This window comes from Elephas maximus, chromosome 5 (genome assembly GCF_024166365.1).
Source record: "Elephas maximus indicus isolate mEleMax1 chromosome 5, mEleMax1 primary haplotype, whole genome shotgun sequence".
Lineage (NCBI taxonomy): Eukaryota > Metazoa > Chordata > Mammalia > Proboscidea > Elephantidae > Elephas > Elephas maximus.
Genome location: NC_064823.1, coordinates 156,696,018 through 156,712,535, shown reverse-complemented (window position 1 = coordinate 156,712,535; position 16,518 = coordinate 156,696,018). Strand labels below are relative to the sequence as shown.

General features: G+C 43.9%; 1 protein-coding gene across 1 annotated transcript; it reads left to right on the top strand.

Moving 5' to 3' along the window:
* The first annotated feature begins 2,730 nt into the window (after nucleotides 1-2,730).
* TMEM128 (transmembrane protein 128) lies at nucleotides 2,731-15,115 on the top strand. Its single transcript, XM_049886508.1, has 5 exons — nucleotides 2,731-2,866; nucleotides 4,689-4,830; nucleotides 9,994-10,152; nucleotides 13,155-13,263; nucleotides 14,480-15,115. The coding sequence occupies exons 1-4, from the start codon at nucleotides 2,770-2,772 to the stop codon at nucleotides 13,252-13,254; spliced, it is 498 nt and encodes a 165-aa protein (XP_049742465.1). The 5' UTR covers nucleotides 2,731-2,769; the 3' UTR covers nucleotides 13,255-13,263; nucleotides 14,480-15,115.
* Nucleotides 15,116-16,518: the final 1,403 nt, after the last annotated feature.

The window sequence follows — 16,518 nt, the reverse complement described above, 5'->3', positions numbered from 1 at the left end:
CACATCTTCACTCTGGGACCTGTTATTTCCCAGGGGAGGAAGCTGATGCTTAGAACGATGAAATAACTTGTCTAAGGTCGAAATGCTGTAAGTGTTCTATAAATGTGTTGGACATAAACGCGTTGGACTTAACCTCATTGCTAAGGGGAGGCCAGCAAAGGTCAGAGTCAAATTCATTCCCTGCCCCCCACACAAATAATCCACATTGAAAATGAAAATTTCTTGGTGGGGGGCAATCTGGCATCATGTGTCTACAGTCAAGGCAGGTGTGCAGCGCACACACTGAAGAGTTTGTTCAGCGGACTCCAACAACGAAGATGTGCTCACTAACTACTGCATTTTTTCCAACCTCCTTTGAAGTATCATCAGTAGGGTGTGCAAATACTGCCACTTACAGCATCAGGGGGAAAAATGCTAGAAGGATTTCAGATCCAAATATGAAGGCCCTGAAACAACTGGACAGAGAAACCCGATCGGACCTACAGATTCCACATACGGAAGCTCTGGGAATCGCGGCTGATGCTCTCGGGAATATTCAGTTACAAGGAAGACCCGGCACTGACCCTTCTGCGGAGACAGTCAATAGAAGAATGTATTTGGTAGGAGGAATTCACTTCCCGTTAGCAAGGCTTCTAGCCCTGTACAGGAGCGAGAAAGGAGGGCAAAGATGCCAGTTGGCTTTGAAGAGATGACTCCTTGTTCTTTAGGCGGCTGAAAAGAAAAAAAAAAAAAAAAAAGAACCAGAAAAGGCAGTATTGTTTAGAAAGGCCATATGATCCAAACAGCTATTAAATCCTTTGCCCCAAAGGGTGTTGCTAAAAGGGCTGAAAAAAACGACTGAAGTAAACCAGTAGAAGCTTGACATTCTTTTTTTTGAATATTTCTTACAACATTCCTTTTACAAATATCCACGACCTATACAGTTTTTTTTTTTTTTTTTTTATACAGTTAAACCAGTTGCCATGGAATTGACTCTGGCACATGGTAACCCGTTATGTGTCATAGTAGAATTGGGCTGCGCAAGGTTTTCAATGGATTATTTTTTGGAAGCAGGTCACCAGGCCTTTCTTTCTGGGTGCTCTGGGTGGACTTGGGCCTCCAACCTTTCGGTCATCAGCTGAGTTGTTAACCATGTGCACCAACCAGGAACTCCTCCACAACATACAAAACCAAAAAACTCAAACAACTGCCGTTGAGTCTATTTTAATTCATAGCAACCCTACAGGACAAAGTAGAACTGCCCCATAGGGTTTCCAAGGAGCGGATGGAGGATTTGAACTGTGAGCGTTTTGGATAGCTGCTGTGCCACCAGGACTCCTCCATACAGAAGATAGTAAAGCGTGCCTACTAACCAATTCAAAGTGTACTTTCCTGTATGGTTTTCTGGGCTGTCCATCCCTGTATTCAACCCACCCCACGTGTTCCTCTGCTCTGCGAACATCCCACCAGAATAAACGGTGCCCCCCATAACCCCATATAGGATATCTCTATTATTGCACTGTAGTCTTCTCTGCTGGATTCTGTCCTCAACATTTCAGCACATGTAGCTGCTCAGAAAACATTTGTCAACTAAATTAAGGAAACACCTACAGTTACAAATGCTGTGCCATATTGTTGTATATCTCTGGTTATCCGTGGACCAGCAGGTCAAGTGCATGGCCAATGTCCTACTCGTCTCTACCTTCACTGCTTAGCATGGTGCCTAACAGTTCCTAACAAATAGGTTCTCAGTAAACGTTTAAAGAATGGTTACCCTGACCAGTTGGGTGGAGTCGAGTCCAGCTCACGGCAATGCCATGGGTGTCCGAATAGGACTGTGCATCATAGGGTTTTCAATAGCTGTGATATTTCAGTAGTATATCACCAGGACCTTCTGCCAAGTCACGTCTGGGTGGACTCGAGCTTCCAACCTTTCTGTTAATGTAGAATAAGCACACAAAATTTCTCAGCACATCACATCACTGGAGCGGGGTATGAGTAACAAACAGAATTACTGGAGGAAAAAAAATCGTGTAAGTAGTGACACAGAAAAGACATTTTTCGGTTTACAGGCTTGAGTGGCGGGAGATGGCAGTGTGCTGGAAAAGTAATTTCGCGCCCACATTCCCACCTGGGGCAATTTTTCTCCGGTCTGCTGGAAGAGTGTGGCTGGAGTGGCAAACAGGGCTAACACGGTCCGGGTGCTTTAAGTTAAATCTCCCAACTAGGCAGGTATTATCCTGGTTGGGTAAAAGAGGAAACAGGCCTAGAGGGCTCTGCTTCTCGCCCAAGGTCACCAGGTGGTAAGTGTCAGGCTCGCGGGGCTGCCTTCAACCCTTTCAGGTCTAGAAGGGCGACTTAAGAACAGGACTAGGAAGGAAGCTGGGGCTGAGAGTCGAGGCCTGGACGGGGGGTATTTCTAATGCTTTGGGCATTGGATAGCCATGGCTCGGAAAGCGGAGGGCAAGGCGAACAAAACAGCTCAGAACTAAGCATCCCTTCCCATAGGGAACTCAACGGCATTGGTCATTTTGGTCCTTCTGGGCATCCGTGGCTCGGAGTAAACTTGGGAGCTCTACGACCAGCAGAAGAGCAGTATTTGAAATGCCAGTCACGTTTGCGGGTTCCAGCGGGGAAGCCGCGACGCCAGCTCCGCCCTAGAGTCTCACTTAACCGAAAACGCGAAAAATACTCCAGCCTCTACCCCGACCCTCTGGTGAAAGGAGCGCCTGGCGCGGACGCCGGAAGTGGTGTGACGTCACTTCCGCCGCGTATCGGGGCGGTGCCAAGATGGACGCTCTGCGGGCACGGGAGGAGCTCCGGCGGAGGTACCTGTTCACACAGGACGCCGAAGGCCAGCTGAATAGCGAGGGCGACGCCAGGCCCGGTGAGGCGTTTTCCCCGGGGTGCGCTTCGAGGTTTCCGGAGGCGAGGCGCTCAGGAACTGCCGGCCCCACGGGCTTCCCGTTGCCCGGCCCAGTCCGGAGGCTTCGGGTTTCGATTTCCGAGGCTGTGGGGCTTCCCAAGTAGTTCTGAAAGCCGGGTGTCTGGTGTCATATAAAGGTCCTCGGAAACATGTAGCCCCCCGAATCTCCATCTCACCTGCCTTCAGAATTCGCTGGAGAGCTGGTTTGAAATATTTCGGCCACATGTTTGGTAGTATCCGTTAAAATGAAGCGTACCCACCAGTTCTGCTGAGGACTTATCGAAGGCACATACTTGCACAAGGACACGAAGATGTATGTGCCAAGTGTTTCACCGTGGCATTTTTTGTAGTAGCAAACGACTGGAAGTGATCTAATAGCAGAGAGCTGGTTAAATAAATTTGCACCTATCCATACGTGGGACACCAGGCCGACTTTTTGTGCCAGTGTGGAAGGTATTCAAAGGAAGGTGCAGAATAATGACTCTTATACTACCCTCTGGGTAACCAGATAACCTGTGTTGCGTGTTAACCTGTAGATGTATAGAATATCTCCGGAAGAATTGAGTAAAAATAGGATTGGTGGTTGCTTCTGGGCGGGGAAGTGGTTAAAGATGAGAAATGGAGACTTTATTTTAGATACGTTTGTCCTGTATGTGGTACACTGTGTGAATTTATTACCTTTTCAAAATAAACAGTGTGGCCTGGCATGGTAGTTTATATATTTTGGGGTGTCCTCTGAATCATTGACAAATTCCCCAGGGATCCTGATGTGCAGCTAAGGGCCCAGAACCTCTGATGTAGGCCACTGGTTCTCACGTAAACAGAGAGAGGGCATGTCAGAAGCACCAGTGGAACTTGTTAAAACTAACTCCTCTGACCCATTCTTTCAGATCTGGTTCCAGATGGAAGAAAAGACTTGTCCATCGCCTGTCTAGAAAGGGCCATGCTAGGCCTAGAACGCTGGTACCTGATGCACAATCTATTGTGCCCGTTCCACTTGTGTGCTTAAAATGATTAAAATATTTGATTACAAGAAGCGCTCTTAATAGATTGCAAGCCCATTTTGTGTTGTAATGTGTTTGCCTTTCGTATTCTTCTTAATTAACAAGACTTCTTTAAGGACCCCTGGTGTCAAAATGGTAAAGTGCTTGGCTGCTAACCGAAAGCTTGGTTGTTCAAACCTGTCAGCCACTCCACGGGAGAAAAGCCCTGGCAATCCGCTACCGTAAGGATTACAGCCTAGGAAACCCTATGGGGCAGTTCTACTCTGTCCAGGATTGCCATGGGTCAGAATCAACTTGACAGCACACATTTACCTTCTTAGATGAAATGTGAAATACAATATTAAAATTCCCACACTACCAGGTGGCATCATTCCTTCCAAATAACTGAGTGTGTATATTTGATTTAAAAGTGTATTTAGAGGAAGTAAGTTGATTATTGAACGTATTTTATAGCTGCTGGGTGGGTTTGAACTGCCAACTTTTTGGTTAGTAGTCGAGTGTAAACCATCAGTGCCACCCAAAAAAGAAAAACCAAATCCATTGCCGTCGAGTAGATTCCAACTCATGGCGACCCTCCACGCAGGGACCTTCGTATTACAGCAGGCTCCTAGTTATTATTTCTGCAGATATAAACCTACCTTGATGATTTTACATAAGGAATCGGTGATACAATGGAAGAGGATCCAGTTTCTCAAAGGCTCTAGAAAATTATTCGGTTAAAAATAGGTGTACTTTCTCCTCATGAACTTACTGATAATTGAAATCTCCCCTATTTCCAGAAACCTCTACAGCTGTTGAGAGAAAGGAGAAACCCCTTCCAAGACTTAATATCCATTCTGGATTCTGGATTTTGACATCCATTGCTGTGACCTATTATGTGGATTTCTTTAAAACTGTCAAAGAAAACATTTATACTAGTAGGTAAGAAAGCTTTATTGTTTCATAAGTTAAACACCCTTGTCTTGTCTTTCGTGTTTTACCTTGTCAGTTGAGTTCTTCAAATCCTTAGGAAGCACCTCCTGTCTGTTGGAGGTGCTGTGGATACAGGGATCAATGAGAGAGTACGTGCCCTGGGCACTTAAAGCAGAGTGGATGAGGTTGGGGGCTGTCATTTCCATGGGACTTTTCAGCACAGATGTGTTGTAGGGTGGGGAAGGTAATGAAATTTGGAAGGTCCTATCCAGTTGGAAAAAATGGAGGGATGAAGGCTCTGACTGCAGGTCTTTATGAAGACAAGGTGCAGGTATAGTGGGAGGAGGGAATGAGAATGTGGTAGGTGGGAATGGGGTCTCAGTTTGTTTTCAGAGAGTCATCACAATTAACAGGGTGACCTTATGTATATTGTTGTTGTTAGCTGCCATTGAGTCGCTTTCAACTCATAGTGACCCCATGTACAACAGAATGAAACATTCCCTGGTCCTGCACCGTCCACACAGTCATCATTACATTTAAGCCCATTGTTGCAGCCACTATGTCGGTCCATCTCCTTGAGGGTCTTCCTCTTTCTCTCTTATGTATAACGTAGTGAAGTATTGTCCGGTCCTATGTCATTTTCATGATTACTGGTATGTTGAGTCCTTCGTTGTGGCTATTATGCAATCCATGTCATTGAGAATTTCCCTCATTTTTGCTCACCCTCTACTTTACCAAACGTGATGTCCTTTCCTAGTGATTGGTCTTTCCTGATGACGTGTCCAAAGTGACATGAAGTCTTGCTATCTTTGCTTCTAAGGAGCATTCTGGCTGTATTTCCTCTAAGACTGATTTGTTCTTATGCCATTCCAAGGTATATTCATTATTCTTTGCTGACACTATAATTCAAATGCATCAGTTTTTTCGATCTTCCTTACTCATTGTCCAACTTTCTCATGCATGTGAGGCGATTGAAAGTACCATGACTTGAGTCAGGCATGCTTTAGCCATCAAGGTAACATTTTTTCTTTTGAAAACTTTAAAAAGGTCTTTTGCAGCATCTTTGCCCAGTGCAGTCTGTCATTTGATTTCTTGACTTCTGCTTCCATGAGTGCTGATTGTTGATCCAAGTAGAATGAATTGGTGACAACTTCAGCTTTTTATCCATGTATCATGATGTTTATTGGTCCAGTTGTGAGGATATTTTTCTTTATGTTCAGGCATAATCCATACTGAAGCCTGTAGTCTTTAATCTTCGTCAGTAAGTGCGTCAAGTCATCGTCACTTTTGGCAAACAAGGCTGTCATCTGTGTATCACAGGTGGTTAATGAGCCGTCTTCCAGTCCTGATGCTGCATTCTTCTTCATGTAGCCCAGCTTCTCAGATTAGTTGTTCAAGAGGCAAGAGAGCTTCCTTTGACAAACGTCGCAGAGGTGACTGATGCGTGGCCACATTCAAGGACCACCGACCTGCAGCGTTGTATTTTGTTCAGGCGGTTTTCCCAAGTTTTAATATCCTTTATTGTGTCTGGGCAGTGTAGCCAAACCAGGGTTCCATGTGAGGACAAGAACTGAAGTGAATAAAAGGAAGACTTCTGATGAAGCCAGGAGATCACCTCAGCTCCAGCACAGCCTTCCTCAGCCTTTGCTTCACTATCACTCCCCTAAAGAGCCTTTTTTCATCCCTGATCATGCCCCCGCCTCAGAAATTTTAGTACCACAGATAAAGTCCTTGTCTATTTATGTTCTGTATATATACCTGTGCTTTACACATAAAAAAGAATACGCTGTTTCTTTCCTGTTTGGAGTCCTGTTCCCTCCAGTAGAGTGCAAGCTCTAGCAGAAGGGAGCTCTTGGAAGGCTCTTTCCGTAGGGGACCGTGGAAGTGTTTTTCTCATCGATGGCACCAGTGGAGTAACAGTGGCTGCTGTCGAGGACTTAGCTGTGTGAGAAGCACTTGTCCAGACACTTCAGTTCTCACAGCTCTTTATGAGTTAGGGACTGTTAATATTTCCAAAGTACAGCGAGGTTAAATAACTTGCTCAGAGTCACAGAGCTACTTATGATGAAGCTGAGATTCAAACCCAGACAGAGAGATTGCTGAGGCCACGCCCTTAGCCACAGCCCCTTACCGCGTCTAGTAATTCAGAATCCCAGAATTGCATCAGATTAAAAGTTCTTGAAGGAATTGGAAACATTGCCATTTTTTAAAAAGCCATCTCGCTGCCACTGCATATGCAGTTTAACTCTTCTGGCCCTCTGCTTCCCCCTTCTCTCCTACATGGAACACCGGTCTTATATCTTATATCTGCCCATGGAGGAGCAGAAGATAATGAGGTTATTGGGTTGAGTTAGGAGACCAGGAAAGGGACTTCAGTACCCAAGCCTAGCCCATCTCCTGACCAGCAGGGGCTGGGAGTAAGGGCTGAGGAGGCTGCCTCGCACAGACCGAATCAGGTCTTCCAAAAACCAAACCAAACCAAACAAAATCCATGGACATTGAGTCGTTTCCAACTCATAGTAACCCTATAGGATGGAGTAGAACTGCCCCATAGGGTTTCCAAGGAGCGGCTGGTGGATTCCAACCGTCCACCTTTTGGTAAGCAGCTGTAGCTCTTAACTACTACGCCACTGGGGCTTCCGAATCAGGTCTTGTTATTGTTGTTAGGTGCCATCGAGTGGGCTCCGAATCATAGCGACCCTGTGCACAACAGAACGAAACACTGCCCAGTCCTGAGCCATCCTTAAAATCGTTTACGCTCATTGTTGCAGCCACTGTGTCAATCCACCTCATTGAGGGTCTTCCTCTTTTCCGCTGACCCTGTACTCTGCCAAGCGTGATGTCCTTCTCCAGGGACTGATCCCTCCTGACAACATGTCCAAAGTATGTAAGATGCAGTCTCGCCATCCTTGCCTCTAAGGGGCATTCTGGTTCTACTTATTCTAAGACAGATTTATTCATTCTTTTGGCAGTCCGTGGTATATTCAATATTCTTCGCCAACACCACAATTCAAAGGCGTCAATTCTTCTTTGGTCTTTTTTATTCATTGTCCAGCTTTCACATGCATATGATGCAATTGGAAATACCATGGCTTGGTTCAGGCGCCCCTTAGTCTTCAAGGTGACATCTCTGCTCTTCAACGCTTTAAAGAGGTCCTTTGCAGCAGATTTACCCAATGCAATGCGTCTTTTGATTTCTTGACTGCTGCTTCCATGGCTGTTGATTGTGGATCCAAGTAAAATGAAATACTTGACAACTTCAGTCTTTTCTCTGTTTATCATGATGTTGCTTGTTGGTCCAGTTGTGAGGATTTTTGTTTTCTTTATGTTGAGGTGCAATCCATACTGAAGGCCGTGGTCTTTGATCTTCATTAGTAAGTGCTTCAAGTCCGCTTCACTTTCAGCAAGCAAGGTTGTGTCATCTGCATAATGCAGGTTGTTAATGAGTCTTCCTCCAATCCTGATGCCCCATTCTTCTTCATATAGTCCAGCTTCTCATATTATTTGTTTAGCATACAAATTGAATAAGTATGGTGAAAGACTATAACCCTGACGCACACCTTTCCTGACTTTAAACCAATCAGTATCCCCTTGGTCTGTCCGAACAACTGCCTCTTGATCTATGTAGTTTTCTCATAAGCACAATTAAGTGTTCTGGAATTCCCATCCTTTGCAATGTTATCCATAATTTGTTAGGATCCACACAGTCGAATGCCTTTGGATAGTCAATAAAACACAGGTAAACATCCTTCTGGTATTCTCTGCCTTCAGCCAGGATCCATCTGACATCAGCAATGATATCCCTGGTTCCATGTCCTATTCTGAAACCAGCCTGAATTTCTAGCAGTTCCCTGTCGATATACTACTGCAACTGTTTTTGAATGATCTTCAGCAAAACTTTGCTTGCGTGCGATATTAATGATATTGTTCTATAATTTCTTCCTTGTAGGTGTATGGGTATTATCCTATCACTTACAGTGTTGTACTTCAGGATAGATCTCGAAATATTCTTTTTGATGATGAATGCAACCCCATTCCTCTTCAAGTTGTCATTCCCACCATAGTAGACTATATGATTGTCCAATTCAGAATGGCCAATACCAGTCCATTTCAGCTCACTAATGCCTAGGATATCGATATTTATGCGTTCCATTTCATTTTTGATGATTTCCAATTTTCCTAGATTCGTACTTCATACATTCCAGGTTCCGATTATTAATGGATGTTTGCAGCTGTTTCTTCTCATTTTGAGTCGTGCCACATCAGCAAATGAAGGTCCCGAAAGCTTTACTCCATCCATGTCATTAAGGTCGACTCTATTTTGAGGAGGCAGCTCTTCCCCAGTCATCTTCTGAGCGCCTTCCAACCTGGGGGGCTCATCTTCCAGCACTATGTCAGACAGTGTTCGCAGCTGTTCATAAGGTTTTCAGTGGCAGATGCTTTTCAGAAATAGACTGCCAGGTCCTTCTCTCTAGTCTGTCTTAGTTTGGAAGCTCAGTTGAAACATGTCCTCCATGGGTGACCCTGCTGGTATCTGAATACCGGTGGCATAGCTTCCAGCATCACAGCAACACACAGGTCCCCACAGTATGACAAACTGACAGACATTTGGGGGAATCAGGTCTTAGTGGCATTGAAAGAGAGGGAAAGACATTGCCCCAGGGGAGGATTGCAACTATTCTGAAAAATGGAAAGATCGCAGCTCTAAATCTTTGATGAGAGAGAACTGGAATTAACTATCTTACAAACTCATTTTCAGTATCCCAAGTAACCCTTAGCTTGGAGGAGTTAATGGTACCTGTTGAGAATCCTTTTCATGACTTCCACACAAATTTTGAAACGAGGAAGCAGCTGTTTTTCCTGTATTGTTAAAGAAAAGGCATTGCTGCGCCCAGGGTCTGTCCTTGGCTGGTTGGTTTGTGAGAGCACACACGAATGCCTGTGTTTATAAAGTCTCACGTCTTAATTCTTTCTCGTGGCTCTTGTCATCTTTTCTCAGTCTGCCTCCCACTAGATGGAGACTTCTGAAAGCCGGTGTGTGGTCCCTCCCTCCTGCCCCGGGCTAACATCCTCTTAGAAACTGACTTGATTTTTAGGTTATCAGTGAAAACATTTAAGATACCTGCTGTTTGGTGAAATGCTGCCAACCATGGGACTGTTTTATCTCCACAGTTGGTTTCTCTTTGGTGGTGCCTTGCTGCTTGTCAGCTTGTCGGTTGCATTTTACTGTATAATCTACCTGGAGTGGTACTGCGGAGTTGAGGATTACGATGTCAAGCACCCCTCGTTGATCCCCATTACAACCGGTACTTTTATCGCAGCAGGAATTTGGTGAGTTGATTTTGAAACAACTAAGAGAAATTGTGAAATCCTGGTAACATAGTGGTTAAGAGCTTGGCTGCTAACCTAAAGGTCGGCAGTTCAAATCTACCAGGTGCTCCTTAGAAAGCCCATGGGGCAGTTCTACTCTGTCCTGTAGGGTTGCTATGAGTGAAAATCTACTCGATGGCAATGGGTTGGGTTTTTGGTTTAAGAGGAATTAAAACATATGTATGTATGTATTTTTTGATCAGATAGTAACATACATGGGAATGATTATGAAGATGGTACAGGACGGGGCAGCGTTTCATTCTGTTGTAAATAGGGTCGCTGTTAGTCAGAATCGACTCAGCGGTACCTAACAACAGTGACAGTGGTGTACATGGTACAAAATTCAAAAGAATAAAAAGGTGTAACAGAAAGGTAGCCTCCCTGTCATTCCAGTTGCCCCATTTCCTTTCCAGTAGGATCTCTTTCTCTCTCTCTAAGTATTTAGTTATTTATGACGCAAATGGTGACATTCTTTATGTATTCTGCAATTTGCTTTTTAAATCTTGTTCGTAATTGTGAAGCATAATACATACTGAAGAGTGGACAGAATTAAAGCCTACAGCTGAATGAATTGTCACACAGTGCACGTTGGTGTAAACCCCGAACCACGCCAGGACCCCAAGAGCCCCCTCCGTGCCCCCTCCCAATCACTACACCTTCCTTCTGCCCAAAGGTGGACACTGTGCCCACCTTCATGGTACTTTCTGTTTTTCATGTGATTTTACCATCTAAGTATGCATCCCTTGAGCACTCTACTTTCATTTTACCTGTTTCTGTAGAAATGCATTTATCCAGTGTGCGTTCTTTTATGTTTACGGCCTGCGTGCAGCACCGTGTCTGACTCGTCCGCGTTGTCCTGTGTAGCCATTGTTGGTTTCCGCTGTTGTTTGACATTGCATTGCATTGTATGCATCAGTCCCAATTAAAGCATCTGTTCTGGGACGGGATTTGGGTAGTTTGCAGTTTAGAGTTGTTTAAATGATGCTGTTAAGAAATTCTTACACATGTCTCCTGTGGTACATGTGCACACATTCCTGTTACATGGAGATACAGATATCTATATGTCACTACCTGTTGCCATTGGGTTGATTCTGACTCATAGTGACTCTACAGGACAGAGGGTTTCCCAAGAGCCGCTGGTGGATTCAAGCTGCCAACCTTTTGGTTGGCAGCCGAGCTCTTAACCACCGTGCCACCAGGGCTCCAGATATATGTACACCAAACCTGTTGGCATTGAGTCGATTCCGACTCCTAGACACCCTCCCGTGTATATACAGGACATTGGTGGCTCGGAGTGTGTGTGCGCATCCAGCTTCAGTCCATGATGCCAGACTGTGCCAGGGCGGTTGTTCATTTTTTTCTTTGTTTAACTGGAACCAGATGGGTGGGGATTTGCCCATACTGGAACATGCAGCTGCGCCTCGTTCTTTTTAATAGTTCCATACTTTTCTCTGCATGGACACAGCAGTTCTTACCCAGCTCCTTGTTGCTGGACCTACAGTTGTTTTTATTCCTTTGCAAACAATGCCACGGTGAATATCCTTTATAAGGTAGCAGGTGCTCAGTGGAAAAAAAAAGTTTTATTTTCTATTTATAAAAGTAATACTTGTTCACTGAAGGGAAGTCTGCAAATTTCAGAAAGACACAAAGGAGATAAATTTCATGGTCCTGCCGACCAGAGAGAAAATGAGCCAGTCCTGTGTGTACTTCTTCGGTGTTTTCATTCTTTATGTTAAACTGAATTCTGATTTTGGAACAACCACGCACATTCGCACACTATTGCGTTTAAATATGTGTTTTCTGTGATTCATTTTCTGTAGTTGACGTTTTGGGATATTTGACATAAGTTATATTCTGATAGTGGTGGTGATGCAGGTAAACAGGTCTGTTATTTTGCTTTTTCTCATGAGGCTAAGATCACCCCCGGAAATGTTTTTATTTTTTTAGAACACTAGGATTGTAGCTACTGAAAGTTTATGTTTATCAAGAGATTGTGTATTAAAATCAATAACTACCTGAAAACTTATTTAAAACTATCTATAGTTTTCCCTTGATTTCGACTCTTAAAAATTCAGCCATGAAAAATCGTCTGCATTTAGAAAGTATTTTAATCTTTTTTTGGGTGACAGAAATAGTGTTTGTCTCAATAGAAAATTTAAAGCCACTTAGAGGTAATTACTTTTTCATTCCTGTTTCTAAGAGAGAATACTTTTAGCCATCTTTTTTTTTTCTTTTACCGTAGTAGTTTGGTATGTGAGATCATAAAAGTAGACTATACCTCTTGTTGTCAAGTCGATTCCAACTCATAGCGACCCTATAGAACAGGGTAGAACTGCCCCATAAGGTTTTCTAGGCTGTAATCTTTATAGGAGCAGACTGCCACATCTTTTTCCTGCAGAGCGGCTGGTGGGTTCAAACCACAGACCCTTGGTTTGCAGCCGAGCACTTAACCACTGTGGCACCACCCAACCAAAACCAGACTTGTTGCTGTCGAGTCAGTTCTGATTCATAGCGACCCTACAGGACAGAGTAGAACTAACCCATAAGGTTTCCAAGGAGCAGCTGGTGGATTCGAGTTGCTGACCTTTTGGTTAGCAGCCGTAGCTCTTAACCACTGTGCCACCAGGGCTCTGCTGTACCACCAGGGCTCCTTAGAAGTAGACGATAGCCATTTAAATCCACATTCCAGTGCAGACACCTTTCAGAGACTTGGTTTCTATTAAGCCATGTCAGCGCCCACTAGGGGACGTTTGGTGATTCCAGTCCCTTTTTAGAGACTGGTAGCTCCGTGAGCACATACAGAGTTTTCCAGCGTTGGCGAAATCACAGATCTAAATCACAGGAGGCATAGAAAGTTGTCGGCAGGATGAACTGCCCAAACTGAGTAAAAAGTGAGCTCTTTAAGTACGGATCCTAGAATAAAATGTATTTGTGTGTATGTTGTGTTTTTCCTTTCCTTTCAGCTTCAACATTGCTTTGTGGCCCGTGTGGTCATTTTTCACTCCGTTGTTGCTGTTTACCCAGTTTATGGGAGTTGTGATGCTTATCTCACTCCTCGGATGATGGCTGAAGGTAAGATTTCTGGAACAGCGTTTTGAATAATGAGCTCATTTGCAGAATGTCTCTCAGGACACTTCTCAGTAGACTTAGCGGTCACAGACGACTCATGAATTAGTTCCAGTCATGTTTATATCAGAGCTCTTTATCCCTTGAACCCTGGGATAAAAGGGACCGAGTCCCCGTTCCTTTTCATCGTTTAGTTCTAAGTGACTACTCTTTAGGAAAGGCACCCTACCCTTCAGAGACCTCATGAAGACACTACTTGCACTTTCAAATGCAGATAAGTTCACACATTAGAACATTTTGTATTTAATTAAACTTCCATCAGCTTATATACAAGTGTCGGTTGGCTAGATTATTCTTAAGAAATGGGCAATTTTACTCAATTGGGGTAAAAAATCCTGCCATTTTCTAACTGTCCTGGTTGCCTCATGACGACCTGACAGCCGACACATCGGTCTTCTGCCGTGTTCGGCTTGGAATTTCGCCTCTCCACAGACCACCACTTCCTGGGCCCCCGGCCTTCCACAGTCTGTTAGCTGAGTCCCAAATAACTGTGGGTACTCACCTGCGTGCTCAGGGACTTGGGAAGAAGACAGTCCCTCCCTTCCTGTCACATCAGAACTGGGAAGAAACCGCCTCCATACACGAGTTTAAGATAGGAGCACTGAGGCCCATGGAAGTAGAATTTAATACACTCAGTAAATGACTGGGATGCTAAAGAAAGCTGACATTTCAGCAGACAGCCTGTGTTCCTCCCTTGGGGATTTGAAAGGAAAGCCACTGTAACCACATACAGAAATGGACGTCATCTCATTGTTGCCACTCTGAAAAAAGCAGACGGCACGTGCACGACCACGCTGGTATGTGGGGCGTCCTCCATCTGTTATGTTGTCTGGGGACTGCTAGGACTCTTCGCAGTGTACTCTGCATCCGTGTTCACATGTGACGCAACAGAACACCAGGGCTGCTGATTAGGCCCACGCACCTCAGAACATCTCCTACCCTGCCTGCCCTTCTATGCCATTCAGTTTTTCCTGGCTCTTCGGTTTTAAGTTTTCACAGATGTTCAAGAGCTTTGGACTCCGCACTGCCATGAATTTCTAACTGGGGCTGGAGGGCCGGATAGTGCCGTAGGCATATCACTTGAACTCTGTTCATTCATATTAAATTCAGTAGCTTAAGATGGAAAGTCTTACTTGGGACATAAATGCTGTTTTTCTTTCAGATTTCAGCGAATGCGAATTGAAAGTGAATGACTGAACCTCCAGCTAGCTGACAGCGACAGGGACGAATAACATCTACACAGCGAATGGTTTCCTTGGAAAAATTGTGGCTTCATACATCTATGGCAGAAATCCGAATAAATTATTTCACTTGCATAGTCCTAAACTCAGTTGATTATTGAATTTTTCAGATGTCTGTGTTTACAGAAGTAACTCTTTTGAAATGTTAATTGCTTGAATCTTTGGAAAAGAAGTGGTGTCAAAGTTTGGCAAAGTTCCATTATAGGTGCACAGCGTTCCTCCCCCCGGTAATGTAAATTAATTACTCACTCTTCCATTTAAGAAGTAGCCAGAAGCTAGTTGACTGTGTGAGATGACTGGATATAAAGGAAGGATTCTGACCTGTGCCTTTAACCCAAATGAGGTGCTCACTGCTGGTCTCACTTTTAGGGTAGTTTTGTTAGGTGAGAGGACCGCCTGGAAGTATTTTGTTTTTCTGTGTGTTTTACATCACTTTAGATTTCTATCGTTGTGTAAATTACGGGAGGGTTTAACATTTGTTTAACTTATGAACTTTTGATCATTTTTAAGTATGTATAACTTTTTTCTCAATATTTAAATAAAATATTTGTAATAACTCTCTTGTGGGTTTTGTTAATACGCACTTAATGAGTCAGAGTCGACTCAGTAGCAGCTGGTTTTCAGCATATTAGCACTTGTGTTAACTGTAGAAATAATCAAGGCTACTTTTTTAGAGAAGGCTGCTCTATAAAGACCTTACAAAGACATTATTTAATCTTCAAATAAAAATGTTTGTGTTGGTTCCCATCATAGCAACCCTGTGTACAACAAAATGAAACACCGCCCAGTCCCGTGCCATGCTTCTTACAGTCTTTGTTATGCTTGAGTCCCTTGTTGCAGCCACTGTGTCAGTCCACCTCCTTGAGGGTCCTCCTCTGTTTCGTTGACCCTTTACCAAGCATGATCTCCTTCTCCAGGGACTGGTCCCTCCTGACAACGTGTCCAAATTACTAGAGACGAAGTCTCGCCATCCTCGCTTCTAAGGAGCGTTCTGGCTATACTTCTTCCAAGACAGATTTTTTTGTTCTGGTAGTACATGGTATATTCAAGATTCTTTGGGAACACATAATTCAAAGGTGTTAATTCTTCAGCCTGCCTTATTCGTTGTCTAGATTTTCCACGCATACAAGGCAATTGAAGACATCATGGCTTGGGTCAGACGCACATTAGTCTTTAAAGGGACATCTTTGCTTTTTAACACTTTTAAAGAGGTCTTTTGCAGCAGATTTGCCGAATGCAATGTCATTTCATTTCTTGACTGCTGCTTCCATGGGTGTTGATTGTGGATCCAAGTAAAATGAAATCCTTGACAATTTCAGTCTTCTCTGTTTATCATGGTGTTGCTTATCAGTCCAGTTGTGGGGATAGTCGTTTTCTTTATGTTAATCCAGACTGAAGGCTGTGGTCTTTGATCTTCATCAGTAAGTACTTCAAGTCCTCTTCACTTTCAACAGGCAAGGTTGTGTCATCTGTGTAACACAGGTTGTTTATGAGCCTTCTCCCATCCTGATGCCCTGTTCTTCATATAGTCCAGCTTCTCAGATTATTTGCTCAGCATACAGATTGAATAAGTGTGGTGAAAGGATACAACCTCGATGCACACCTTTCCTGACTTTAAACCACGCGGTATCCTCCTGTTTGAACAACTGCCTCTTGATCTATGTACAGGTTCCTCATGAGCACAATGAAGTGTTCTGGAATTCCCATTCTTCACAATGTTATTTATAATTTGTGATCCACACAGTGAAATGTCTTTGCATAGTCGATAAAACACAGGTAAACATCTCATTAAACAGTACTCATACTGTTTTATGACAATGGTTAACAATCCCATGACATGTCAACCCTTTCCCGTTCTTGACCTTGGGTTCTGTATTACCAGCTTTCCTGTCCCCTCATGCCTTCTTGTCCTTGCCCCTGGACTGGTGTGCCCATTTAGTCTTGTTTTGTTTCATGGGCT

Bases quoted from the DNA above. Each gene is read 5' to 3' on its own strand.
- TMEM128 (XM_049886508.1), top strand. From the start codon at position 2,770: ATGGACGCTCTGCGGGCACGGGAGGAGCTCCGGCGGAGGTACCTGTTC. The intron at 2,867-4,688 runs GTGAGGCGTTTT...CCCTATTTCCAG, and splicing joins CGAGGGCGACGCCAGGCCCG to AAACCTCTACAGCTGTTGAG. The intron at 4,831-9,993 runs GTAAGAAAGCTT...TTATCTCCACAG, and splicing joins GAAAACATTTATACTAGTAG to TTGGTTTCTCTTTGGTGGTG.